We start from the raw sequence: 27973 nt of genomic DNA on the forward strand, positions 1-27973 counted from the left end.
ATGTTATAAATAACTCATATGAGGTAAAGCAAACATGCAATATTTATATATCATTCTCTGAAGAAAGGGTATATTTTATTAATCCTCAAGTTCCTTAGCAGATTAATAATAAAAGCTTAGTATATATATCAACAAGTCCAACTGCTGGGCCCAAAGAAAACTCAAATTAATTTAAGGTGAGTTTGCTTCTTTTTCATCTGATTCATCATCCATAACCTAAAACAAAAGAACAAAGAGAATTTAAGAATTAAGGATTAGAAATTGCTATTTTCCTGATTTTAATATTACTCGCTTACCTGAAATACTCTAATCTATAACAATGCGTGTCAATCCAATAAGAATAAATCTACCAACAGCCCCCAAAGCATAAGGTTTGCATCATAACCTGATATTCTAAAAACATAAAAGCAAATTGAATATTAGCAAATTAATTAAAACATTGGTCTCTTTTCCTTGTCCCAAAGGAGGCTTCCAATAGCAGAGTCTCAGCTGGACAGAGAAGACTATAATGATAACTGGTATTTCCTAGCTGTATGACTAATATATATAACTGACATTCCTGCTTTCTTTTCCAAAAGCACCTTATTTCCTTAAATATATTCTAGGGAGCTATACCAAATTGTTACTGTAAAAATATATATTAGAAAAATGAATCACTAAAAAAGGTAAAGAAACAAAATATCATACTAGCAACTAATTATTTTGGTCTTACTGACATAAACGTTCATTTTAAACCTTAGAAGAATGTGAAGATTTTCATTTCAAGTAAGTTAAGAAAGATATTAATGAATACTTGAAGGAAAAAAAGAACAGATTAGTATCTTTTCATGAGTTAATATATTACTCAGATACTAAAAACCAACTCCTTTGGAAAGGAAAAGAGTTATATAAACCTAAGACTATTTTTTCTCCTCACCATATCTACTATAATTATATGCCAATTCAGGTTTATAATCCAACTGCCAATTCATCACCCACCCTGGACAAGTGAATAAAAACCTTCCTTTGTCAATCGACCAAAGTGTTAACTACTGTAATTTTTAAAAAAGGCATGTAGAGGGGCTTCCCTGGTGATGCAGTGGTTAAAAATCCGCCTGCCAATGCAGGGGACATGGGTTCGAGCCCTGGTCCGGGAAGATCCCACATGCCGTGGAGCAACTAAGCCCGTGCGCCACAACTATTGAGCCTGCACTCCAGAGCCCATGCTCTGCAGCAAGAGAAGCCACCGCAATGAGAAGCCCACACACCACAACGAAGAGAAGCCCCGCTCACCGCAACTAGAGAAAGCCTGTGCACAGCAACGAAGACCCAATGCAGCCAAAAATAAATAAGTAAAATAAATAAATTTATTTTTAAAAAGGCATATAGAGGATAATGGAACAAAAATTAATTTTAAAAAATCCAGATGAATCTGGCTCTGATCTGAAACAATCAATGGAAAAACAATTCCCTCATAGTTTCTTCTGGGTTGAGTAAAAAATGGATATTTACTTCCAAGGAATTGATATTTTTATATCTAATCTCAGCAGCACCCAATCCAAAAAATTTTGTCAATCAACTTCTATTTTAGGCAAAAATATTATTTGGAATGTTTCTAAATATTTAATACAAACTATGTAAACAACATTTACAATACACAAGGCTAAGTGTTGAAGAACACAAAGACCTAGATACGATTACAAACCTCTCAAGGAAATTAACCCTGAACAGAAAACTGAAACAGAAACACAGAAGCTTTGCACAGAAGTACAGCTTAATTCCAAGTGAAGGACCGATAAGAATTTCAGAGAGGAGATGGCATGTATTGTACCAAAAGGACAGGTCTAAATACTACCCAGAGATGAGTGAGTCTCACAGGAGCTGAGAGGAGATGATGCCCTCTCCTTAAAGGCACAGAATTACCTGAAGAGTTTTTTCAAATTTCTAATTTCCACACGCTCTTTCCTTACTTGATAATCTCTCACCATAAGGCCATGCCTCTTGTTTGAGAATTACTGCAGTGAATATCACTATCACTGCTGAGAAAGTACTGTACTATATTCCTTAGATACCTTGGGGCAGAAAAAATGTTGACATCAGGCTATAGATAAAGCTCTATTACTCTACTCAGTAGTCTGTTTTACTGTACAACAAAGTATGATTTCTTGATGAGCTTCCTGCCTGTACATTTAAGAACAAGAAGTGTTTAAATACGAAGTAGTGGAGCTCTTCCACTAAAGACTTCTAAACCTCATCTATAAAATTTCATCATGTTTTGAATCCCCTTTTCATAACTTTTCTAGAGCAGCAGTATGCCCTCTGAGTCTCAGTTTCCCATGTACAAAATGGAAATGAGTTACTTAATATTAATACACTGTGTCATTAGAAGATAAATGAGGTAATACTTGTAAAAACGCTGGGCACATAGTAGGTAATTCATAATACTAAAGTTAATTCTTAAATAAGGAGCCTGCAAGTCTGATAAAATGGTAACACAACGATATAACCCTGGAAGAAAATGTCAGGTCATGAATTTCTTTTCTTTCCAAAAAATTCATTTTAATATTAAATCTAAACTGTCATACAATATTGGCATACCTGTTCTACACCTTCTACTTCTGGAATATAAAACTGCAGCATGTTCTGAATTCCATTTTTCAGAGTAATGATTGAACTGGGGCAGCTGGTACAAGAACCTTGGAGTTTCAGCTGTACAATGCCATCTTCAAAGCCTTTATAGATTACATCTCCTCCATCTTCCTGCACAGTTGGCCTGCAGCCATAGAATATTTGTGATATATTTAAAATAATAGAAGTTTTTGTCAAAAAAATTTAATAAAACTCAGAGCTTAGATTTTCTATTAATAAATGCACAGTTAGAGCTACTTTTATAATCAAGAACAGTAACTGTAGCTAGTCTCATTTGTAATTTTTTTTAACTTTCAGATAAAATGCCAAAATTCATTCATACAAATACTTTATCTGCTTATTACATTTTAATCTTGCTTATTAATAATCTTTCTTAAGCATTTAAGATTTCAAATTTCCTAAAAATTATACTGATTACCTAAGATATACTCATTCACTTTTTTTAAGTGAACAGAGTGAGACTGACATGGGCTGGCTTTTTTTTTTCTAGTTAAACTTTTCATTGAAATGTAAATACAGAAAAATGCATAAATCATGTATGATCAGTTCAGTGAATTTTCACAAAGTGAACATACATTTGTTCTAGACCAAGAAACAGACACTACAACCCCAGAAGTCACCCTGTTCTTCCTTCTAATCACTCCTCCCAACCAATGGTAACCATTATCCTCCCTGCTATCACCCCTGATTAATTCTGCCTATTTTTTAACTTTATAATTTATAAATATAAATTCCGTTTAGAAAACACAAAGTATTAACTCTTTTTTAATCTGGCTTCTTTTGCTCTTTGTGAGATTCATCTACATTGTGGCACATAGTAATAGTTCATTCAATCTCACTGCTGCACAGTATTCCATTAAGTGAATATGCCAGAATTTATCCATTCTATTGTTGATGGACATTTGGGTTAACAGCAGTTTTTTGCTTTTACAAATCGTGCAGCTGTGGAGATTCTTGCAAATGTCCTTTGGTATACATATATATTACAGCTGGGAATGTACCTGAGGGTAGAACTGCTCATCAAGAATATGCATATGTCCAGATTTAGTAGATACTGCCAAATAGTTTCCCAAAGTTATATAAACTTATATTCCCACCAGCAGTACGTGAGAATTTCTGTTGCTCCACACATCCTTACCACCAATTGGTGCTGTCAATCTTAATAATTTTAACCATTCCAGTGGATCTGCAGTGGTATTTCACTGTAGTTTTAATTTGAATATTCATAATGACTAATGAGGATGAGCACTTTTTCATGTTTAGTGGTCATTTGGTTATTGTCTTTTGTGAATTATTACTCCAGTGTTTTTGTGAAGAGACTGCTCCAGTCTCTATTTGTTTGTCTTTTTCTTAACAACTTGTAAGAGATTTTAAATATATTCTGCCATATATATAAATATCTTCTAATCTGTGCTTTGCTTCTTCACTGTAAATGATGCCTTTTGATGAAGAAGTCACAATTTTATTATAGTCCAATTTATGTCTTTCCCTTAGTTTGTCTTGTCTTGTCAAAAAAAATTTGCCTACCCAAAGGTCATGCAGATATTCTATTTTGAATTTCCTTTGTGATTTCTTTGTTGACCATGGGTGTTTTTGAAGACCACTGTTTAGTTTTCAAATACATAGAGATTCTGTAGATACCTTTTTGGAAATTGACATCTAGCTTAATCTCACTGTAGAAAACAATATTCTCAATGATTTCAATCCTTAAAATTTGTTCAGCGTTAAGATTCAGAATACAGCCTCTTTTAGTAAATCTTCCATGTACACTTGAAGAAAATAAATATTTTGTTCTTGTTGGGTGCAATGTCCTATGTGTGTCAATTTAGTCAACTTTGTTAATCATGTGTATAACTCATATTTTATGAGAGTCATTTTATATGTTTGCTCTATTTGTTATTGAGAGAGATGTGTTGGTCTCCCATTAAAATTGTGGATTATCTAATTCTCCTTTTAGTTCTCTCAAATAGTCTTCATTTATTTTGAAACTGTTATTAGATGCATACAAGTTTAAAATTGGTATATATTCCTCATAGAAATTACCCTTTTATTATTATGAAAGATTTCTCTTTATTGCTAGTAATGTCTTTAGCTATAAAGTATATTTTGTCTGATATCTGTATAACTACATCAGCTTTCTCTTATTCATTTTTTGCATGCTATATATTTCTCTATCTTTTTACTTTCAACCTTTCTGTGTCCTTATATTTAAGGTGTATACCTCTTACAAGCAGCATGTAGGTTTTTTTTAATAGCCGATCTGACAATCTTATTTTGTTAATCAACCCACGTACATTAAAATATAACTACTAATATGTTTGGGTTTATAGTACCATCTTATTATTTATCATTTTGCATTACTTTGGATTAAACAAGTCTTGTTTTTTTATATTTATTTATTTGGTTGCGCTGGGTCTTAGTTGTGGCAGTTAGGCTCCTTAGTTGCAGCTCGCAGGCTCCTTAGTTGTGGCAGATGGGCTCCTTAGATGTGGCTCGCCAGCTCCTTATTTGCAGCTTGCTGGCTCCTTAGTTGTGGCACGTGAACTTTTAGTTGCGGCATGAGAACTCTTAGTTGCGGCACGCATGTGGGATCTAATTCCCTGACGGGGGATCAAACCCAGGCCTCCTGATTTGGAAGTGTGGAGTCTTAACCACTGTGCCACCAGGGAAGTCCCCGTATTGTTTTTTATTATTCCATTTTCCCCCTCTATTGGCTTGGTTATACACAGTCTTTTACTGTTGATTTAGTGTTTATTACACAAGATGCCTATTTGATTTCTTAAACTCTAATATAAATTAGTACTTTTATCAATTCCCAGATAATGCCAAGAATGAAGAATACTTACTCTTTTTTTTTTTATTATTTTTTTTAAAGATTTTTTGATGTAGACCATTTTTAAAGTCTTTATTGAATTTGTTACATTATTGCTTCTGTTTTATGTTTTGGTTTTTTGGCCCTGAGGCATGTGGGATCTTAGCTTACTGATCAGGGATCGAACCCACACCCCCTGAATTGGAAGGCGAAGTCTTTACCACTGGACCCCCAGGGAAGTCCCAAAGAACACTTACTCTTATACTTAGCACCACCTTTTATATCTTTGTCATGCATTTTTTTTTTTTTAGTAGGTTAACCCTTCTTTTAAAAAATTTATTTCAGCTGCGCCAGGTCTTAGTTGTGGCACACAGGATCTTCGTTGTGGCATGCGGACTCCTTAGTTGCAGCATGCATGTGGGATCTAGTTCCCTGACTAGGGATTGAACCTCAGGCCCCCTGCATTGGGAGCTTGGAGTCCTACCCACTGGACCACCAGGGAAGTCCCCTTTGTCATGCATTTTAATTCCAGATATATTAAAAACCCTATAGGACATTGTGAGGCCCTTTTTGCCATATATTCTACGTCTCTCATACTTTCTTGCTGTATTTTCCATTCTCTTTTCTGTGCTTCAGCTGGGTATTTTCTATTGACTTATATTCCAGTACACTAATCTTCTCTCCAACAGTATCCAATGTGATGTTCAACTAACCTAATGAGTTCTTAAGTTTAGCTATTATACATTTTAGTTCCAGAATTACTTTTTCTTTTTTTATAGATTCCAGTTTTCTGATGAAATTCTTCATCTCACTTTCTATTTTCTCAAACATTTTCTTCACAGTTATTTTAAAGATCATGTCTGATAACTCTCACATCTAGGTTATCTATGGATTTGTTTTATTTTCTCTTGGTCCAGTTTCCAAATTCCATGCCTAGTAATTTTTGGACAATGAATGATGAACAATGTACACGAAAAACTGAAGTGACTCAGGATTATATTACATCAGAAAGGATTCACCCTATCTTTTGGCAGTAGCTCAACCTGCTGTGGAATTAGGTTCACTCAATACTGGACTACAGTTTTATAAGGCTTGGTCTACCTCTGGTTTGTCCACTTTCAAGGGGATAGTCCTCTAGAGAGTCCGACTAAAAGCCTGGGTGTTCCTTGAGGCCCCACACTCCTTGACAGATCCTAAACTCCAATTTTTGTCACCACCCCCAGCACCATAAAACTGCCAAAACTCTGCTCAGCTTTTCAACTGCTTTTTGTTTGACTTCTTAGTCTCTTCCCCTCCATAGCTAAGAACAAGTAAGTGCCAGGTGGGGAGAACTTCTGAGTATTAAGGCTTATTTTTTTCTTTTCTCTGGGATCTTGCCCTTTAAAGTCAAAGCTTCATTGGAAACCCAGAATTTTAATTTTTGTCTTCCCATCTCTACAAATTTGCTGAAAGCAACATAGTTTCTCTGATTCTTAGCGACTGCCCTTTGCCCAGCTTCTCATATTCTAACCTCACATCAAGAATCAGCGAATGCCCCGAGGGAAGTTTCAATGTGCTTCCCTTCTCTACAGGACCTTATTTGCTTTGGCAGCTATCTAATACTGTCCAACAACAACAAAAAAATTTTTTTTTGTATTTTATCTAGCTTTTTTGGGAATTGTCAGCAGGACCATTGGTCTGCTACAAGCAAAAGTGGAACCCTATGGTTCTCTACTCATTTAAATTTATTCTTTTGGGGTAGCAGCCTGAAAAGAGGTGCTCCTCTCCTCACAATTCTCCCAAACACTGTTAAGCCTTTTTTTTCTTACTAAGAAATTTGGTATTATAACAATATCAAACCCAAATGGTGACCATGAAAGATAAATTATTATGTTTAGACAGAGTGTTACAAATTGTGAGTGAATATAGAGAATGTACAGGCTTTAAATTCAATTGTCATGGTTACCTATTTTGGTTTACATTAACTTATACTTATTTTGTTAACTCTACTACAACCTCAGAGACAAACCAAAAGTATACTGCTACAATGAAAATTGGCTCTGTAGTATTGATATATCTGATCTCAGGTAGAAAGATGAGCACATACCGTATTCTAGTATCTAACAATTCCTTAATCATTGCCACAACTTCATCATCATCTTCAGATCCTAGAAACAATTATGAATAAAACATATCAACAGTAGAAATTTTATATCCATGCAAGTACAAACATTAAAACAGAGTGATTTTAACTTAGGGGAAATATAAAGGTCATTCATTTGATTATCTGAAGAAAAATTAAGGAGCACTGATCAACATTTGGTGATAAATGTGAATACTGAATAATCTGATCTACTAATTCTGTTAGGATTTGAATTTTTTGGCCAATATATTTGTAAACTTTCATCCTTCTCAAGAACTGAAAAGTAGCAGAGAAAAGATATTGTCTGAATTTTGATGAAAACTTTGAGACAAAACAGCACACCTGCTTTGTAAGTTAAGTTATATTTTCAATTTCTCAATTTAGTGGTTTTCAAAATGACAATCATACTAAATACAGATGTAAGCCTTATGGAAACTCTAAAATGTTTTACAAATCTGAGCAAAAACTTGGTTTTTTCATTTTGTTTCATTTTTGTTTTTCTTTTACTTTGTAAGGTCATATACCGATCTTCACGTATGCCTATTTTTATGGGTTTTATATTTTTTGAAAAATTTCTTTACCATTGGGAAAATTAAAATGCAGCTAATTCAAATTACACTGTGACAAACACTAGAGTTCTGGCAACAATGTAAGTATCAACATATTACTATTAAATTATATCAACTTTGAATTTTTTAATAAAAGAAATAAAATATAATAAAGTTAAAATTCTCTTACATCAGCAAACCTACATTCCATTCCACACCATCACTTCCCCAGGCAACCACTATCATGACTTTAGTGTATATCCTTCGAGTACATGTTAACATTTACAAGTCTGTATTTATACACACTATACACACTGTTCTATACCTTGTTTTATTTCTATTTAATATACCTAAAAGGTTTTTCCGTATCAGCATATAAAGATATGCCTCAATTTAAAAATTAGGTGCATAGGGCTTTCCTGGTGGCACAGTGGTTGAGAGTTCGCCTGCCGATGCAGGGGACACAGGTTCGTGCCCCGGTCCGGGAAGATCCCACATGCCACGGAGCAACTAGGCCCGTGAGCCATGGCCGCTGAGCCTGCGCGTCTGGAGCCTGTGCTCTGCACCGGGAGAGGCCACAACAGTGAGAGGCCTGCGTACCGCAAAAAAAAAAAAAAAAAAAATAGGTGCATAGTAATTTTTGTATGGCTTTGTCTTCATTTGGCTAGTTTTTATATTATTTCAGTTGTTTCTAGTTTGCTATTTCTAACAATCCTGCAGTATACATGCTTACGTAAAGTATATATCGGTGTATTTTTGCATATATATCTAAGAGATAAATTCCTAGTTCTGCTGGACTTCCTTAGTGGCACAAAGAATCTGCCTGTCGATGCAGGGGACATGGGTTCGAGCCCTGGTCTGGTAAGATCCCACATGCCATGGAGCAACTAAGCCCATGGGCCACAACTACTGAGCCTGTGCTCTACAGCCTGCAAGCCACAACTACTAAGCCTGCGTGCCACAACTACCAAAGCCCGCACACCTAGAGCCCATGCTCCACAACAAGAGAAGCCACCGCAGTGAGAAGCCCACACACTACAACGAAGAGTAGCCCCCGCTCACCACAACAAAGACCTAACGCAGCCAAAAATAAAATGTAAATAAATAAATAAATTTTTTTTTTAAAAAAAGAAAGTACTCTTTATATAAAAAAAAATTCCTAGTGCTGGGTCAATAGGCTTGTGTATTTTTAAGTTTTGGTAGATGTCAAATGGCTCTCAAAACGTTATATCAATTTTACATACATGTCCATCAAGAACACATATAATTTAAAATTTGTATTATTATTTAAAATTTGCATAAATGGTATATATGTAAGAACATATAAATAAACTCTTCAGTTTTCCTTTATCACTTAATATTTTTTATATCTTTCCACATTGATATCTCCTAATCAAGTTCACTCCTTTTAACTGCTAACATATTTTAAAAATATTTCAATGAACATGCTTCCACATGTTGCCTTGTGTACATTTATCACTCATTTAGAATATATATTATCTAGAAGTGAAACTGATTCATTTAAAGGTGATTATACAAATGTTTGTGTGTGTGTAGACATACGTATACATATACACACACACACACACACACACACACACACACACCAGTATCTGTACGATATTGGAGAAAGGAAAAATTTCATCAACAAATATAATAATCACAGCTAGTATTTGAGATCCATGTGACGTTACTCTTCCAAGTGCTTTACATACAATAACTTATTAAAACAATGTACACAAAACAGAAACCACAAAGGATAAGATGAAAATATGCGACTCCATTAAAAAGAAAAACTTCTGTGCTTGCTTCAGCAGCACAAATACTAAAACTGAAATGATACAGAGAAGATTAGCATGGTCCCTTCGCAAAGATGATACACAAATTTGTGAAACGTTCCATATTTTAAAATAAGAAAAAATTTCTTTCTTGTTTTCTTACATGGGACTTTTGTTTTAGTTTTGGCTGTGTTGGGTCTTCGTTGCTGTGAGCAGGCTTTCTCTAGTTGCGGTGAGCGGGGGGCTACTCTTTGTTGCAGTGCGCAGGCTTCTCACTGTTGTGGCTTCTCTTGCTGTGGAGCACAGGCTCTAGGCACATGGGCTTCAGTAGTTGTTGCACGCGGGCTCTAGAGTGGAGGCTCAGTACTTGTGGCGTACAGGCTTAGTTGCTCCATGGCATGTGGGATCTTCCCAGGCCAGGGATCAAACCCATGTCCCCTGCCTTGGCAGGCAGATTCTTAACCACTCCGTCACCAGGTAAGCCCAAGAAAAAATTTCTGAATGACAAAAGACAACTTAAATATAGTGAAAATATAAGGCATGGTTAGGGAGAAGTTATTTGCTATGAATATGCTTAATTTATATATAGTATATTCAGGATTTATACTCAGAATATTTTTTGCTAGGGCAAAACTTGCTAGGGCTTCCCTGGTGGCGCAGTGGTTAAGAATCCGCCTGCCAATGAGGGGGACGCAGGTTCAAGCCCTGGTCCGGGAAGATCCCACATGCCGCGGAGCAGCTAAGCCCGTGCGCCACAACTACTGAGCCTGTGCTCTAGAGCCCGTGAGACACAACTACTGAGCCCGCGTGCTACAGCTTCTGAAGGCCACGCCCCTAGAGCCCATGCTCTGTAACGAGAAGCCACCGCAGTGAGAAGCCCGCGCACCGCAACAAAGAGTGGCTCCTGCTCACCGCAACTAGAGAAAGCCTGCGCACAGCAATGAAGACCGAACGCAGCCAAATATAAACAAATAAATAAATAAATTTATTAAAAAAAAAAACTTGCTAAAGCCAATACAAAAAAGACACATAATTCAATTTTTTAAAAAATCAGCAAAGTTTATGAACAGGAAATTTACTGAAAAGGAAAATATTGGCCAGTCATATGAATATTGGCCATATGTTTGTATATATGAAAACCTTCAGGCTCAATATTAATCAAGGAAATGCAATTAAAACAAGACACCATTTTACCCCTAACATATTGGTTAAAAAAAAAAGTAAACACAAAGTGATGATGAAGTATAAGAAAGTTGAAATTCTTATACACTGCTAATTTGCATGTAAATTAGAACAATTTACGATACAGCAATTCTGCTTTTAGGAATATACTCTAAAAGTACCCTAAAGCAGGTTTCCACAAATGCACAAAGAGACTTGTACAAGAACACCCAATGCAGCAATGTTTGTAACAGAAATTAGCACAAACAATTTACTTGGATATAAGTAAAGGAAAAAATTAATTAACTGTAATTTAGTCATATAATGGAATACTATCCAGCACTTAAAATAAATAAATGGGTGTATTTCAAAATATGTGAAAAAAGGAAAGTTGCATATAACACAAGTTATTTAAAGTTTAAGAACAAAAACCAATACTATAAATTCCCTGCAGAGACTTACATGTGTAGTAAAAGTTTAAAAACAAACTAAATTTACATACACTTCTGTAATAGAAAGGGAAAAGGGATGGGAGTTCTGGGTCTTTGGCTATGTCTTTAATATTTTATTTAGAAATGAGTCTAAAGCAATTAAGGTAGAGACTTAACCTTTGTTAAATCTAAGAAGAGGGCAAATTGGTGAGCATTATAATATTATTTTCTATATGCTTGAAAATTTTTATAATTGAAAATTTTAGTTTTGTATAATATATTCAATTTATACACAAGTTTTATAAAATGATGGATGAAACTACTACACATGAAATTTTGTCCCCTCTGAGATTGGTTCCAGAGCTAAATATAGTATAATGATAAAAATCTGTAGTCCCATGACTTCTGAAATCAAGACAAATGTGAAGAAAATAGAACAGTTTAAAAAAAAAAGATAAATACTGATTACCCAACACATTACCTGCTTCTCCTGAAGGTGTTTCCTCAGTAACTAAAGGTAAGCCAGATGCAAAGAAATCCATAATTGTAGCATAGATATCTGGTTTCAGTAAATTCCAGTCTAACTCTTCATTTTCCTGTAAATATTTGAAGGAAAACGTTACATTTTCAACCAAGGGCAAAGACAAATACAAAACAATACCTTTAAGAATCTTTCCCTATATATATTCTACAGCACTCGTTTCTGGAAAATATATGTCAGTTACTGTTCCTAAAGGAGCTGGCTTATAATGACTTTCAGAAGATACAATCTTAGAACATTCCCCAATTCATTCATTCATCAAATAAGTGTGCTGTATGTACATGCCCCATAGAGGGGATACCAAAATGACTAAAAGATATTTTTTCATGAGGTGAAGAGAGTTAAAATACTGAATGGATTCTGTGTTTAAAGAGGGTAATAAAGAGACTTCCCATTCTTTTAATAAAATAGGATATAACTGCTTGATGAACTATACAGGATATTTCACGACTATTCAAAAAAATTCAACTTACGTATATTACTTAATAGTATTGAAGAAACCCAATGACATAACTGTTGAACCATAAGTATAACGTGTCTTATCTACAGCTATTGTACTAGAGGACTTGTGGACCGTCAACTAGACTGGTATCCGTAAGAAAGAATCCATAACTATTTCACTTCTAATTCTGGCCAACTAGTTGATTCCATTAAAAAAAAAGAGACAGATAGTACCCAAATAGTACTAACATCTAAAATGAGAAAGGCAGAATGTTTTGTTTTAATTTTTTAAAGGAGAGCTCTTTAGGCGAAAAACTATTAGAGGCAGTCTAGATTCTCAGGAGGCTGTTAGCTAGGGTCTATGCTTAAATACTATTAAAAAGTGTGTCTTCGTATACAAACGGGTCTATTTTTGTCACGGATTAATTTAGAGACACTACACAGAAGGTAAAACAGGCACTACTACGAATACAAAAACAAAATTAGTGAGACGTCTTAGTGATTGGTAACGAGTACTATTTCTAGGTAACATTTTAATAAATTATTTGGAAGATGGATCAGAAGGCTACCTTAGAGCTTCAGTAAGTAGTGGGCTCTACTGAATAGGGAAATATTGGTATTAAAAGAAAATAAATATTATGAAGTTATCTGAATGAGAAAAAGGCAGCATATAAGCTGCAAATATACATTTAGGAAAAAAAAAACCCGATGCATAAAGAAGCCTGTGAATTATCAATTACAAGTTAGAAAGGGAAACAGGCAATCACTGAAGCTATCAGGTAAATGGGATAGTCCATGATGAGGAAGGTAATTGGAAGAAAGCACATCAATCTACCAGTCTATCTATTAAATATCAATGTGTGCCCTAACTTGGAATATTATTTATTGGTTATATCATTTCATTAAGAAAACATAATGGAGCTGGAGAAATTTCAAAAAGGGTAACTAAATTACAAAGGGAAAGGGAAATAAAAGATGACTTACCAAAATCAAATCAAGAAAAAAAAAACCCTTTGTAAGCTATAATCACGTTTTCATCCCCCCCAAAAAATTTATATAACATAGGCTATGTGTAAAAGAAATAAAAACTTCTTAAAATACATAATTTCCTATTTGTAAAATGAAGACAAGAAAAACTAGTTATAAGAATTAAATTTTTAAAAAGTAAAAATAAAGGGCTTCCCTGGTGGCGCAGTGGTTGACAGTCCGCCTGCCGATGTAGGGGACACGGGTTCGTGTCCCGGTCTGGGAAGATCCCACATGCCGCGGAGTGGCTGGGCCCGTGAGCCATGGCCGCTGAGCCTGCGCATCCGGAGCCTGTGCTCCGCAAGGGGAGAGGCCACAACAGTGAGAGGCCCGCGTACAGCAAAAAAAAAAAAAAAAAAAAGTAAAAACAAAAACCACAGTAAATTAACTATACTTCAATTTAAAAATGGTTTAAAAAGAAGAATTAAATTAGATAATGTATGTAAAGCACTAGTGCCACATCAAACATGTTGGCAATGCTAGTCCTTTTTTCTCCTTCAAAAAACATCAAAGAAAGAAAATTGGGGGGCTTCCCTGGTGGCACAGTGGTTGAGAATCTGCCTGCCAATGCAGGAGACACGGGTTCGAGCCCTGGTCTGGGAAGGTCCCACATGCCATGGAGCAACTAGGCCCGTGAGCCACAGCTACTGAGCCTGCGCATCTGGAGCCCGTGCTCTGCAACAAGAGAGGCCGCAACAGGGAAAGGCCCGCGCACCGCGATGAAGAGTGGCCCCCGCTCGCCGCAACTAGAGAAAGCCCTCGCACAGAAACGAAGACCCAACACAGCCAAAAATAAAAATAAAATAAAATAAAAAAAGAAGAAAAATTGAAGAATAACAAAGATAGGTCAAATGTCTATAAACAAGTAAAAACTAGAGATTGGTGAGCACACATTTGCTCACCACAATCCTACATTTGGGGGAAACCACTTGAAACCTGAAAATTCAATTTAGGAAATTTTACAACATTGTTTCCTTCTACAAAAATTTCTTTGAATGCATACTATGTGCTAAGCATTGTTGTAGGTGAGCTTAACAAGATGGACTATCTTTATCTTCATGGAGTTTACATTCTAGTGCCGGAAAGAGAGGTAATAAAAATAAACAATATCATTAAGAGATAAGTGTAATGAAGAAAATAAGGTAGTAAGTGCCTGGGGGGAGTTACCACTTTCAGTTATATGGTCAAGAAAGGGTTTTCTGAGAATTTAGAAAAAATAACACGTTAAACAACCAGGAAGAACATTTTATAATCCGGATATTTGTGTGAACAACCATAGCCACTGGGATTGCCAGCATGGAAGAAAATCCTAATTCTCCTCCTCATATAAACAGCTGCAAGAGAGTACTAGACTAGATGTAACATGTTGATAACTCAGTATGTCCCCTTTCGTGGTGCAGCAAGAACTCAAGAGTAATCCTTTCAAACTGCTTAAGAGGAGCTAACTGAATACTTTTGATTTTGATGCAAAATTGGGCAAGTGATTAAGTTCAGTGCATACATATCAATTACAAATTTAAAAGAATAAGTATAGTTCAAATTTATATGGTTCATTTCTCATTAATCTAGTAGACTTAAAAATGAAACAGTCTTTTCTAGCAAATATGACCTTAGATGTTGGATGGGTAGCATAATGAGCTCGATTTTTTGACATTAAGAGGTTATCCAAGTGTTGCAGGAGTACACAATCCACTGCTCTTGTCTGTGAAGCTCTGAAGTGTTACTGCAGGATGGTAGGCTGGCAGAATGTGCCAGATGCCATTTTATAAACGCTCACTTTGAAAGGAGACGTAATCATTCTGTAGGCCAAATATATATATATTTGATCATTTATTTGCTTCTCTTTTTACTCTATCAATGTAAATTAAGAATTAGTAAAAATTATACTTGGAAGCCTAAATTTTAGTCCTGCCAAGGTTGAGTCTTGGTCCTGCTGGAGGCCACCTATACAGTCTTGGACGCTGCATTTAACTCTCTGAAGCTCAAGTTGTTCTCTTTTGAAAAATGAGGGATCTGGACTACAGTTAATTTCAACTTGAAAATTCTATTAAATAATTAACTTGAGAAATGTGAGAAGTAAAATTAATTTGAGATTTTTAATAACAGTATGTGTAGAACACATCAAGAATGGATATTCTGGAGAGGGGCACTGGACTCAGAAAAAACTAAAAGTATGTCACATCTTATTTTACATAATCCTATGCTTACCTTTGTGACAGTGATGAAATCGGGTCCAAAGAAGACACTTTTTACTCCTTCAATCCTAAATAACTGCCTGTGAAAAAATTTTAAAAAAGAGATAATAAAATGTTTTATTATGGAAAAGTCTACAACAGAAGTCCCCAACCTTTTTGGCACCAGGGACCAGTTTCGTGGAAGTCAATTTTTCCACGGACGGGGGGAAGGGGGTGGGAGATGGTTCCAGCAGTAATGCGAGTGATGGTGGGGAAGGTTCAGTTGGTAATGTGAGTGATGGGGAGCGATGGGGAACGGCAAATGAAGCTTCCCTCGGTTGCCCACAGCTCACCTCCTGCTGTGCGGCCTGGTTCCTAACAGGCTGCGGACCCGGGGTTGGGAACCCCTGGTCTACAATATACATAAAAGTAGAGAGAAATGTAAAAGAACCTCCACACAGTCATCACCAGTTTTAACAATTAGCATATCATGGCCAATCTTGTTTCATCCTCTTACCCTACAATCCAGCGATCCCACTCCTAGTTATTTACCCAAGAGAAATGAAAATGGATGCTCCATAAAGACTTGCACGTGAATCACTTCTTTTTTGCGGTACGCGGGCCTCTCACTGTTGTGGCCTCTCCCGTTGCGGAGCACAGGCTCCGGATGCGCAGGCTCAGCGGCCATGGCTCACGGGCCCAGCCGCTCCGCGGCATGTGGGATCTTCCCGGGCCGGGGCATGAACCCGTGTCCCCTGCATCGGCAGGCGGACTCTCAACCACTGCACCACCAGGGAAGCCCTGAATCTCTTTTTTTAAATTTATTTATTTACTTTTGCCGCTTCGGGTCTTCGGTGCTGCACGCAGGTCCTCTAGAGTTGCAGCGAGCGGGGGCCACTCTTCACCACGGAGCTCAGGTTTCTCATTGCAGTGGCCTCTCCTGCCACGGAGCACGGGCTCTAGGCACGCGGGTTTCAGCACTTGTGGCATGCGGGCTCAGTAGTTGTGGCTCACAAGCGCTAGAGCGCAGGCTCAGTAGTTGTGGCACACAGCTTAGTTGCACCGCGGCATGTGGGATCTTCCCAGACCCGAACCCGTGCCTCCTGCACTGGCAGGCGGATTCCTGACCACTGCACCACGAGGGAAGCCCTGCACATGAATCTTTATAGCAGCTTTATTTACAATACCAAAACCAAAAAAATCTGGAAATGTCCATCTACTGAGGAATGACTGAACAAACTGGGAATACCCATACAATGTAGTATTACTTGGCAATAAAGAGAAATGAACTATAGATCCACACAAGGACAAGAATGACTCTCAAAATCATTATACTAAATGAAAGAAGCCAAACACAAAAGACTATCTGGTTCCATCATATGAAACTCTAGAAAAGGCAAAACTGTAGTGGTGTAAAGAATATCAATAGCTGCCAGAGTGACAGATGTGTTAACTAACCTTTCTATGTAATCATTTCACAATGTATATGTATATCAAATCATCATGTTGTATACCTTAAAATTAAACAATGCTTTATGTCAATTACATCTCACAGAAGCTGGAAAAAACGTTTTTTAATAAAAATTTAAAAATTAAAAGTCATTGCCATAAAAAGAAAGTTAGCAGGGTGTGGAGGTGAAGCAAGAAGAGACTGAAAGCAAAGGGCAATGAGGGATCTTTTACAGTGATAAAAATGCTTTATATTTTTATTTTCTTGGTGGTTACACAATTATATATACTTAACAAAACTCACTTAAAATTGGTGTATTTTATTGCACGTAAATTATACTTCAGTAAAGCTAATTTTTTAGAATCCTGTGAGAGAATGAGGGGCAGATTATAATTTGAAAAAGTCCTTCAAGGAATTTTGAATTACAGCTTCCTTCCCCAGTCACTGACATATGTACCACACCTAGCAGACTCTCTAAAGCAGTTTCTTTTTTCCCAACCTTAGCAACAAAAGCTGACATACTCCAAAGAAGGTTACAGTTTCCTTTTCTCTGTCTACCAGTGCCAAGAATGCTATCAAAATTACGGCTTTGAAATTATTTAGGAATTTGTCTGAAACTACGTCATCTAAGTCCTTTACACAACCACTTCGTGTGAAATTTGCAAGTGGCCACAAGATTTTTGGCTGCAGCTTATGATCCATAAACCAAAGCACAGACCTTTAAGTAGGACCCTTGATTAGCACTATCAGCAAAGCTTTTTTTTTTTCCCAAATGAAAGGACTGTGCAAAGGAATACACCTGATCTATGGTCCATATCATGGAGACTGCTTTAGGAAAGAGTTCACAGGTTCTGTCCCTAAAAGAAAGAAAAAGCGGAAACAGGAGTTTCAAACATTAGTAGACATGCTTTGTTATTTAGGTTACTCTCCTTGGGACAATTTCAACTTGTCAATGTCCAAAATAAAATATGAAAACACTATCCCAAATGTAGTCTAACTTTGTTCAGAGTACAAAGACTATTACCTCTCTTAGGCTGGACACTAGGACTCTGTTAAAGTTCGACTGACTTTTTTAAGCATTGCATCATATCCAACATGACTAACTGAAAGGTCAGGTTCTTCTATCCCATAATTGTGCTATTCATTTAAAAAATTTAAACACACGGCTTAGTATTTATTTCTGTTGGACTTTTATCTTATTTGCTTTAAGCCTAATAAAACTTTCAAAAATGTCTCTGAATTTTGCTATCCAACAGATAAGCAAATCCTCTCATCTGAAAAACTGATAATTATATCTTTATTAATGTTGCTGATTTTAAAAAAGTCCTGAATAAACATGCCAACTACAGGGATTCAGAGCCCTTTTACATGTCCCCGAAGACAGGTTTACCCTCTGCTTACATTTCTTTGTCTTGTCTACAAGGACAGGAAGAAACATGTCAAATGCCTCCCTGAAGTAAGATACATTACTCTTTATTCATTCATTCAACTAGTATTTGAATACTTGCTGAGTAGCAGACACTGTACTAAGCACTAGGGATACAACAACAAGCAGAACAGACTGGTTTCCATCCTCATGAAGCTTACGTTCTACCTTACAGTAAAAACATTCTCTGCTAAACAACAAAAACAAGGCTGACTGAAGATAATAAATTCTGTAAACCGGAGAAATGGGGATTTTTGCCAACTGAACATGTGACAGAAATAATCTCCAACTAATCTGTAACTGAATCAGTTTGGGCTTTTTTATTTTTACATTTTTTAAAATACAAAATATGTGAGCTTGTACGTGATGTAAACATTTCAAACTATACATAGAGAGTGAAAATGCCTCTTGACCACCCTCCCCAAATCCACTGTTATCAGTTTTGTGTACATTCTTCCAGACCTCTTTATCAGTGCATTTTTGTTGTTTTGTGTTTTTTGTTTTCATACACATAATAATCATAATGTATTCATTGTTCTGCAACTTGCTTTCTTCAATAACAAGTATGTCTTAGAGGTCATTCAGTAAATATGAGTCCGCCTCATCCTTTTTATTGTTTTATTGTTTGTCCATGCAGACTATGGACGAACGAAGTTTATCTAACTCTTCCTACCGATGAATATTTAGGTTGTTTCTAACTTACTACCATTACCAACAAGGCTACAATGAACATACTTGCACACTCCTTATGTATATATGTGGCTGTTCTCTAAGGTAGTGTTTTTCAAAACCACCAGTGAGTCGTAAAATCAATTATATAGTGACCAGGATTTTATCTAATAAAATAAAACAGAACAGAACAGAATAATATAAAAAGCACAAGAAAGGAAATGTAAGACTGCTTTAGGGACTTCCCTGGTGGCGCAGTGGTTAAGAATCCACCTGCCAATGCAGGAACACAGGTTTGATCCCTGGTCCGGGAAGATCCCACATGCTGTGGAGCAACTAAGCCAGTGTGCTACAACTACTGAGCCTGCGTTCTAGAGTCCGCAAGCCACAACTACTGAGCCCGTGTGCCACAACTACTGAAGCCTGCGCGCCTAGAGCCCGTGCTCTGCAATAAGAGAAGCCACCACAATAAGAAGCCTGTGCACTGCAACAAAGAGTAGCCCCACTCGCCGTAACTAGCGAAAGCCCGCGTGCAGCAACGAAGACCCAATGCAGACAAAAACAAATAAATAAAAAATAAATTTATAGGGCTTCCCTGGTGGCACAGTGATTGAGAGTCCGCCTGCCGATGCAGGGGACACGGGTTCGTGCCCCGGAGCGGCTGGGCCCGTGAGCCATGGTCGCTGAGCCTGCGTGTCCGGAGCCTGTGCTCCGCAACAGGAGAGGCCACAACAGTGAGAGGCCCATGTATCGCAAAAAAAGATATATAATAAATAAATAAATAAATTTATTAAAAAAAGAATGTTTTATACCTTATAAAGGCGAAAATTGCCCCATCAAACACTTGTTTCATACCTATATATACATACGTATATGTACATATTTAGGTATATCTGTGTATGTATATGTGTGTATGTATATAGCGAGTCATAATATAAGACGTTTAATAGCTGATTCACTTTGTTATAAAGCAGAAACTAACACACCATTGTAAAGCAATTATACTCCAATAGAGATGTTAAAAAAAAGTTTATTACTGTGGCTTGTATTAAAAAGTATAAAAAACAAATGCTCTAAGATATATTCCAAGAAGTGGTATGTTTAGGTCGAAGGAAATGTGCATATTTATTAATTAGAAACTTTAAAAACGATTCCTGAGATAAGCATATTCCTGGTTCCCCTAAATGAGACACATTAAATGGCTGTATGTATACAGAAATAGTTATCTAAGTTTTATTTTCCCAATATCCTTGGCAATCAGTATCAGTCTTAGGTTACCAAAAATTTCAGTTGATGTGATTGACCTAACATTTCTTATTATAAATAACTTCTCTAGCTATCAGTTAAAAAGGGGTTTTATAATTTTATTGTTTGTGCTTTATCATTAGACATACATTTAACATGTCTTTAGTGAATTTAAAAGCTGTCACCACTGAATGTAAATTGGTGCAGCCACTGTGGAAAACAGTATGGAGGTTCCTTAAAAAACTAAAAATAGAGCTATCATATGATCCAACAATCCCACTCCTGGGTATATATCCAGAAAAAATGAAAACTCTAATTCCAAAAGATACGCACACCCCAGTATTCACAGCAGCACTATTTACAATAGCCAAGTAATGGAAATAACCCAAGTGCCCATCAACAGACAACTGACTTAAGAAGATGTGGTAACATGTACAATGGAATACTACTTAGTCATTAAAAAGAATGAAATAATGCCATTTACAGCAACACGGATGGACCTAGAGAATATTATACTTAATGAAGTAAGTCAAACAGAGAAAGACAAATACTGTATGATATCACTTATATGTGGAAACTAAAAAATAATGCAAATAAATCTATATACAAAACAGAAGCAGACTCAAAGACACAGAAAACAAACTTACGGTTACCAAAGGGGAAAGAGAGGGAGGGACAAATTAGGAGTATGGGATTAACAGATAAGGACTACCTAAAATAGATAAGCAACAAGGATCTACTACATAGCACAGGGAATTATATTCCGTATCTTTTAATAACTATAATAGAATATAATCTGGAAAGAAAAATAACTGAATCACTTTGCCATCCACCTCAAGCTAACACAATATTGTAAATCAACTATACTTCAATAAAAAATAAATAAAAATAAAAACTGTCACCACTCACTAGTTTATTAAAAAATCATGCCACATCTGATAACGATTATCATTTATAGTTCTGAGAGGAATATTTTAGAAACTATTCCATTTTGAAACATCTAGAAATCCAGCTATCCTTGAGAATAAAATGATCATGTTATTATTGTTTTCTTAAAACAGGGTTTTAAAGATTTAGAATGGATACCTGCCTCATTTTTTTTTTTTGCCACATGGCACGTGGGATCTTAGTTCCCCAACCAGGGCTCGAACCCACACCTCCTGCATTGGAAGCGTGGTGTTTTAACCACTGGACCACCAGGTAAGTCCTGCCATATTATCATTTTGATAGATTTTTTAAAAGGAAAAATATAAATTCTTATTTAGTCATGCTGCAGATCTCTTAAGTACATCCCTTTTCAGGAGAAGGGTTTCCTAATATCAACTCTTATTTTTCTTTCTCTCTCACCTGAAAAGAAAATAATCTCTATACTGAAAAGATGCAATGCACATAAAAGTAAAATAGCTAAAAAAGGCTACCTTAACCCCCGAAGTCAGTTATTTATGTTTCTTGGTAAAAGCAAATTAAAAATAGTACTATACCTAGCCAGAGGGGAGCGAAATGCTGTAGCTGGTGTGGGAAAATCCATGGTCCTTGTCTCAAGAACTGGTTTTCCTGGAATAAACTTTAAACTGTTGGGATTTGGGGTATCTTGTGTTTGAATAAACATGTATCTCACTAAAAGAGAAAAAAGAAAGAATGTTATTCTAGAAAAAAAATGTTAACAAGTTTATGGACTATGAAGTGCTCATTTTCAGAGAACCAAAAGAAATACAGAAAATTAGAAAAAAAGAATATAAAGCTTTATTGCCCAAGCTTACAGAATAAGAATTGTTAAGCAACAAATTTATCAAAATATTTAGGATAACTTCACTGAATTTTATATTAATACTGATTATTTAGATAGTTTTGTTACTCAACAGATTCTAGCAATATCCTACACGTAAGTAGGAAGGCATATCATAATTCAGGAGTCTTAGATGGATTCTATTTGGTAACTCAATACCAAATTAGCTATAATAATAAATCATCATCACTTTCCAAAGTGCTAACATTTTTTAAAATAAATATATTTATAATAACAACAAATGATATTTATTTTATGCTTACTTATTACAGAGACAGGGCTGAGTGCTTTATATATATTTAAGCCTTTAACAATCCTATGAAGAATGTATTATTGTTCCCATTTTACAAACGAAGAAACTGAGGCTTAGAGATAAGTAACTTGTTAAGTCACTAAGAGTTAAGTAACTTGTCCAAAGGTATAGAATTAGTGACATTATAAATTATCATGTAGGTAGGAATCTATGTGAATTACTTTCTAGAATATTTTAAAACTATCATTAGAGGGCTTCCCTGGTGGCGCAGTGGTTGAGTGTGCCCCGGAGCAGCTGGGCCCGTGAGCCATGGCCGCTAAGCCTGCGCATCCGGAGCCTGTGCTCCGCAACGGGAGAGGCCACAACAGTGAGAGGCCTGCGTACCGCAAAAAAATAAATAAATAAAATTTTAAAAGAAAATCATCTTTAGAGATTCTTTTCTTCTCTGTTCCTTCTAGGGCCATGATCAGATTGAGAATAAAAGAATCTTTAATTTCCTACCTTGCTATTATGATAACAGCTCATAGGACAAAAAGATAATACTGAGGTTTTAACAGTTTAAAACTATTAAACAGGCTCTGGTTACTTATTATGAAAATAAACCTTCTGACTTAAAAAAAACAAACAAATAGCACCACCCAATTCTCTTCTTAGAGCAGTATATGGAAATAAGTTAATTTATTGAGTAATTATCATGTGCTGCGCATGATGCTAAGCACTTTATGTGAATTATATCATTTAATCCTTACATCCTGCCAAGGAGGCACTGTTTTTATCCTAATTTATAAATGAGGAAACTAAAGCTCAAAGTCACTCGGCTAGTTAAGTGACAGAGTCAGGATTCAAGCCTGGCCAATTTTCCAGCACTGACTTGTTTAACCACTGTGCATACTACCACTCCGTAAGTATTAGTGCCAAGCATAAAAGAAAAATATACTTAAGATCAGTCTTTCTATCCTATCATAATCCTCATATCACATATCTTAAGAAAGAGTAAAATATCAAAAAACAACAGTTTTATTTTAAATTAGAAAGAGATTAAATTTGGCAAAACATATGGTTGGTATAAAAATGCTTTTCTTAACTGTTAAAAGAGAAGAGTCTAATTTGACAGCTGAGATTGTTTTTGCACCTCGTCATGCAGTTCCAGCTAACTGATACTGAGTCATTTCCTTGGTAAAGTAGAAATTGAAACTAAACTCCCATACGTTTTGCTTAAGTCACTGTCCTGTAAAGATATTAGTTGGTGACTTGGTGACCAGGCAAATCCTAAAAAAGAAAAAAATGAAAAATGATAACCTCAGTGTTGAAGTACTTGATTTAAAATATTTATACTTCCAACCAATAAATTCCTCTGACAATCTGCACTACAAGGGAACAATTTTTCAGATGGAACATTATATAAAGTGCTGCCGCCACTTTCTGTAAATATACAGAAAACAAGGTTCTTTTAACCCTGGCTCTGACCAATCATCTCTGTGGCCTTTCTTAATAATTTATTGGTAACCAAAATCTCTGCACATATTAGACACTCCACCAATATTTGAAGAATTAAATCTGGCTTTATTCTACTCAGTCCATTTGTGTAAAACTATACATGCAGAAAGAAAACTTTTTAGAAACACTTGAAGAACTATAAATGTAAAAAATTATTTAAGCGAGTATAATCTACATATGTCTGAAATAGAAAATATGATAATATATGATATCACTACATAAATTTTAACAATGAACAAAGGTACTTCAAAAAAAGTAATTTGACTAGGTATTAACAAAATCATTCCAGTCATAGCCTAAACTGGGTTAAATTAGGTATTTCAAAAATGACTCTCAGATCCATCATCCAGAAAGATCCTCTGAAAGTGTCATAACGGTTACAACAGGAGAGACTCTTGTAAAATAATCTTTCCTATTATGCTTGGTATAATAGGTAACAGATAAAAAGGTAGGCATAAGCTCCCCCTCAAATATAAATTAATGGTGCTTGAAGTCAATATCAAAGACTAAAATCAGTAGGTTTCCAATTTGAAAAGCCTAGATGACCACATAATTCAGTTCTACAAAATTTAAAAGTCTAATTAAAGTAGCTTAAGATGCTGAGTTGCTCAATATTTATGCCTAAATTCTTCTGTGACTCAAGGAGACAGGAACTGGCACTCCTGTTCTTGCCCCAGGATACAGAAGAGGTAAGGTCTCTACCCTGATCCAACTCATGGCATTAGCCAGAGTTAGCCACCTTCCAGAGTAGCATGGCCACAAGGAGGAGTTCAAGGTAGTGATGGAAATGGAGATGGGCCAAGAGCTGAATCCCAATTCTTACAGCTCCATAAGCACATATAGGTAGGCATTCACAGACAGACAGACACACATACACACACCCTCCCCAACAAGGTTCCCTAACCACGTGACAGTGGTCATATTGCAAAAATTTTCAAATCCTATCTTCATACTTATTTCCAATATTAAAGAAAATAAAAGCATGTAACATCAACAAGACTGTCAACAAAACCATAGTGATTAATGTTGACAAAAAAAGAAAAACTACATTCAAAGTACTATGTCCTAAGGCCTGGGTGAAAGCTAGAAACTTACTGATTTTAGAGGTATTCTTATCAAAATAAGGAGGGCAACAGCTTAAAATACATATGATTCTTTGAAACACAAACCCATTTGTAACTTCTTTCTATATTTTTGTTTCAGAAATCATTTATTGAGCAACTCTTATGTTCCAGAAGATGTGTTACACAAGAAACTGAGATTTCATAGAAGTACTGGACACTGTATTCAGGATTCTTGAAATTTAAGGTCAAATGACATGTGTAAGCAAATAATTATAGCAAAGTGTAATTTATGGCAGAAAAAAATGTTATATTCTTTTTATAGGCATCTGAATAGAAAATTTACAAATTCTCATTGTTCATGACCCACAAAATTTCATTCAGGCAGTTTGCTCTAAAAGAGATGAAATTTTACCTGTGTTACATAAGGTTGCAGGGAGTGGGAAAAGTGGTCTCTGGACAAACTGATGCAGAGGCTGTTTCTTAATGGTATATGGATTCATCATATGACAGAATCTACATTTAAAAACAAATAAAAATGACATTTTAAGAGATAATCTCTTAAGCTCAAGTTTCTACTTCTCATATATAAAACAACCATAATGAAAATAATAACAAAGATGAATTTTCATTTTCCATCCACAACATTATTTCCACTCCCTCACACAAGCAATATCTACAAACAATTTAAAAACAAGAGCTCAAGGGGAGATTTACAGCCTTTATAACTGAGTGTATATAGAATATACAATACCTGGTGTAAAGAAACAGAAATGCATCTACATTAGTGATTTATAACCTGGAGTTCCAGACTCTTAGGTATGCATGAAGGAGGCAAAGAGCTACAAACTGTTTTTCCCATTTTAGATTTAAAAACAACTAAGTGATAGAGTCACATGGTTCAAAATTCAAAGGGAAGAAAAGTAAATACAGTGAAAAGTCTTCCTCCTTTTCTGTCTCTACCACCATGTTTCCATGGAAAGAGACAACCTACGCTATTTGTTTTGAAAGGCATTTCAATACCTCCAAAAGTCTAATCGAAAATATACTATTCTCCACCAAACTGCTAAAGAAGTCAACAGTCTATACGTGCTTTCTGACTGGAAACATATTGATGCTGCTTTGTAACTTTGGTTATTTTACTCTGAATATAATCAGAATGAAATAACCAAAGTTACAAAACTTCCGAAGTGTTGACTGGCTTTTTTTTTTTTTTTTTCATGGATTTGGCTAATTAAAAACAAAGGGAGAAGGGAAAACCAAATACTACTAGAAAAGTAAACAAAAGGAGATGTTACTAGTGAAAAATTTTAGAAATCTGATGCAAGTTACATGAAAATGCAGTTTACTTTAAAATACTATTGCCATCCATTCCAATTTTCATTTCACAGGAGTCACTGAGGAATTTTAAACATATTTATGATCACTTTTTGTTTTTTACGTTTCTCTGATTATTTTCAACCTGCAAACTCATACAGAGGAGGGACTGTCTTCACTGCTGTCCCTAGCCACTAGCATGATGACCTACCTCAGTTCCTCATTTCTAAAATGAAGTTAATATTCACCGCTAACTCATAAAGACTGGGGCAAACACGGATCCAGATAGTCCTTGTAAAGTGCTTACAACAGTGCTAGGCCATGTAGCATGTGTTCAATAAATGTTAGCTACCGCTATTATTAGTATGCGATAGGTGTCCAACAATGATTCATTAAATGGAATTCAGGTTTGGGGGGAAAGCATTTTTATCTATAGCACACTGCCTAAATCTTGGATACCTTGCAATATGGAAGTACACCGAGGACGGAACTACACCTGGAATACTTTCCTTTCAGCCCACGGAAAAGGCAGAATGGAGATGGGTTTTTGTATATTCTGACGGAGGTGGGTTTACAATAATAAAATAGTAAAGGTGAGTTACATTATTCCAGGAAGACATCTACTCAAAAATAAGAGAGGGAGACAGGAGGTGACTAACAAAAAAATCCTTCTGCAAACCTAATTATTTTAGGAAACGCATTTCAACTTCAAGAGCATCATTAGCACTAAAACCCCTAACAAACACTCAGGAGGTCAACCCTTGTTAGGCCCTCTTCTCCTTTTGTTCCATAAGAGAAACCAGGGTACAACAATCTACTGAACGTCCTCAGTGCCTTTCACCTAACCAGTGTTAACAGATGTCCCTGGGAAGCCAAACGCAAAGACAGGGCAAATGGAAAGAGGAAAGACAAGGGAACGGAGTGGGTTTGGTGGGTGGGGCGCGGAAATCTGGAGTTCCAGCACTTAGATGCTCTGTGACTTCAGATAGGTGACGTTCCCCTTCTAGGTAGGCCTCACTGAGAAAATGAGTGACATTCTGACGTTCTGATTTTGTGTTTAAAAGGCAGAGCGAATGCATGGGGTGGAGGGGCCCCGATTTAAAAACAACTCCTCTGTGGAGTCCCTACAGCCGGTCTCTGAGAGTCTCCCCACCACAGGGACTCAGGCACCGGGTCTCGGAGCCTGGGACAAGGCCGGCAGGGCCTGCCAGAACCGGGTCGCAGAGCTGCCTCACCGAGAGCCGCCCACCTCAGGGTTTAAACCCCCAACTTCGGCGATGGGGGTGGACCCAAAGGCAAGGTCAGGGGCACTTCTCCCCACCTGGTGTAAGAGAGGGCGGGCGCGGAGGCGACCGCTCTGCTGGCTAAGCCCAGCGGTACCGCTATACGCAGCCCCGGGCTCACCACTTACCGCCTCCGCAGCCCAGCGGCAGCCGCCGCAGCTCCCCGGCCCAGGAGGGCCGCCGCCGCCATCTTGGTCCGAGTGCGCAGGTGTGGGATAGGCCGCTCCACTCCCCCACAGCCTTCGCAGCGGCGCTCAAGCCCCGCGCAGGCGCAGGCCGGCCGGGATCTGGCAAGGCACCGTGGATAGCGCACCCTACCGGCCG

At 36.6% G+C, this 27973-nt stretch overlaps 1 protein-coding gene and 1 non-coding gene across 8 annotated transcripts; one reads left to right on the forward strand and one right to left on the reverse strand.

The window, feature by feature from the left end:
- Window positions 1-53: 53 nt before the first annotated feature.
- NFU1 (NFU1 iron-sulfur cluster scaffold) lies at window positions 54-27972 on the reverse strand. 7 transcript variants are annotated; one of them, XM_027131897.1, is made up of 8 exons: window positions 27778-27962; window positions 25465-25565; window positions 21934-22069; window positions 15697-15763; window positions 11962-12076; window positions 7527-7587; window positions 2578-2752; window positions 54-216 (listed from the first exon to the last, which is right to left on the reverse strand). In XM_027131897.1, exons 1-8 carry the CDS (start codon window positions 27837-27839, stop codon window positions 172-174), a joined length of 762 nt encoding a protein of 253 aa, XP_026987698.1. In that variant the 5' UTR covers window positions 27840-27962; the 3' UTR covers window positions 54-171. The 7 variants fall into 7 exon arrangements, with proteins under 7 accessions (XP_026987698.1, XP_026987700.1, XP_026987704.1 ...); XM_027131899.1 differs by lacking the exon at window positions 27778-27962 and adding an exon at window positions 27688-27708; XM_027131903.1 differs by lacking the exon at window positions 27778-27962 and adding an exon at window positions 23700-23760.
- Window positions 9912-10018, forward strand: LOC113633674 (U6 spliceosomal RNA). The gene has a single exon (XR_003438298.1). It is a non-coding gene; the product is annotated as a U6 spliceosomal RNA (small nuclear RNA).
- Window position 27973: the final 1 nt, after the last annotated feature.

The sequence above is a fragment of the Aethalodelphis obliquidens genome, unplaced genomic scaffold (genome assembly GCF_003676395.1).
Source record: "Aethalodelphis obliquidens isolate GAN/ISIS:26980383/991018 unplaced genomic scaffold, ASM367639v1 scaffold40, whole genome shotgun sequence".
Classification (NCBI taxonomy): Eukaryota; Metazoa; Chordata; class Mammalia; order Artiodactyla; family Delphinidae; genus Aethalodelphis; species Aethalodelphis obliquidens.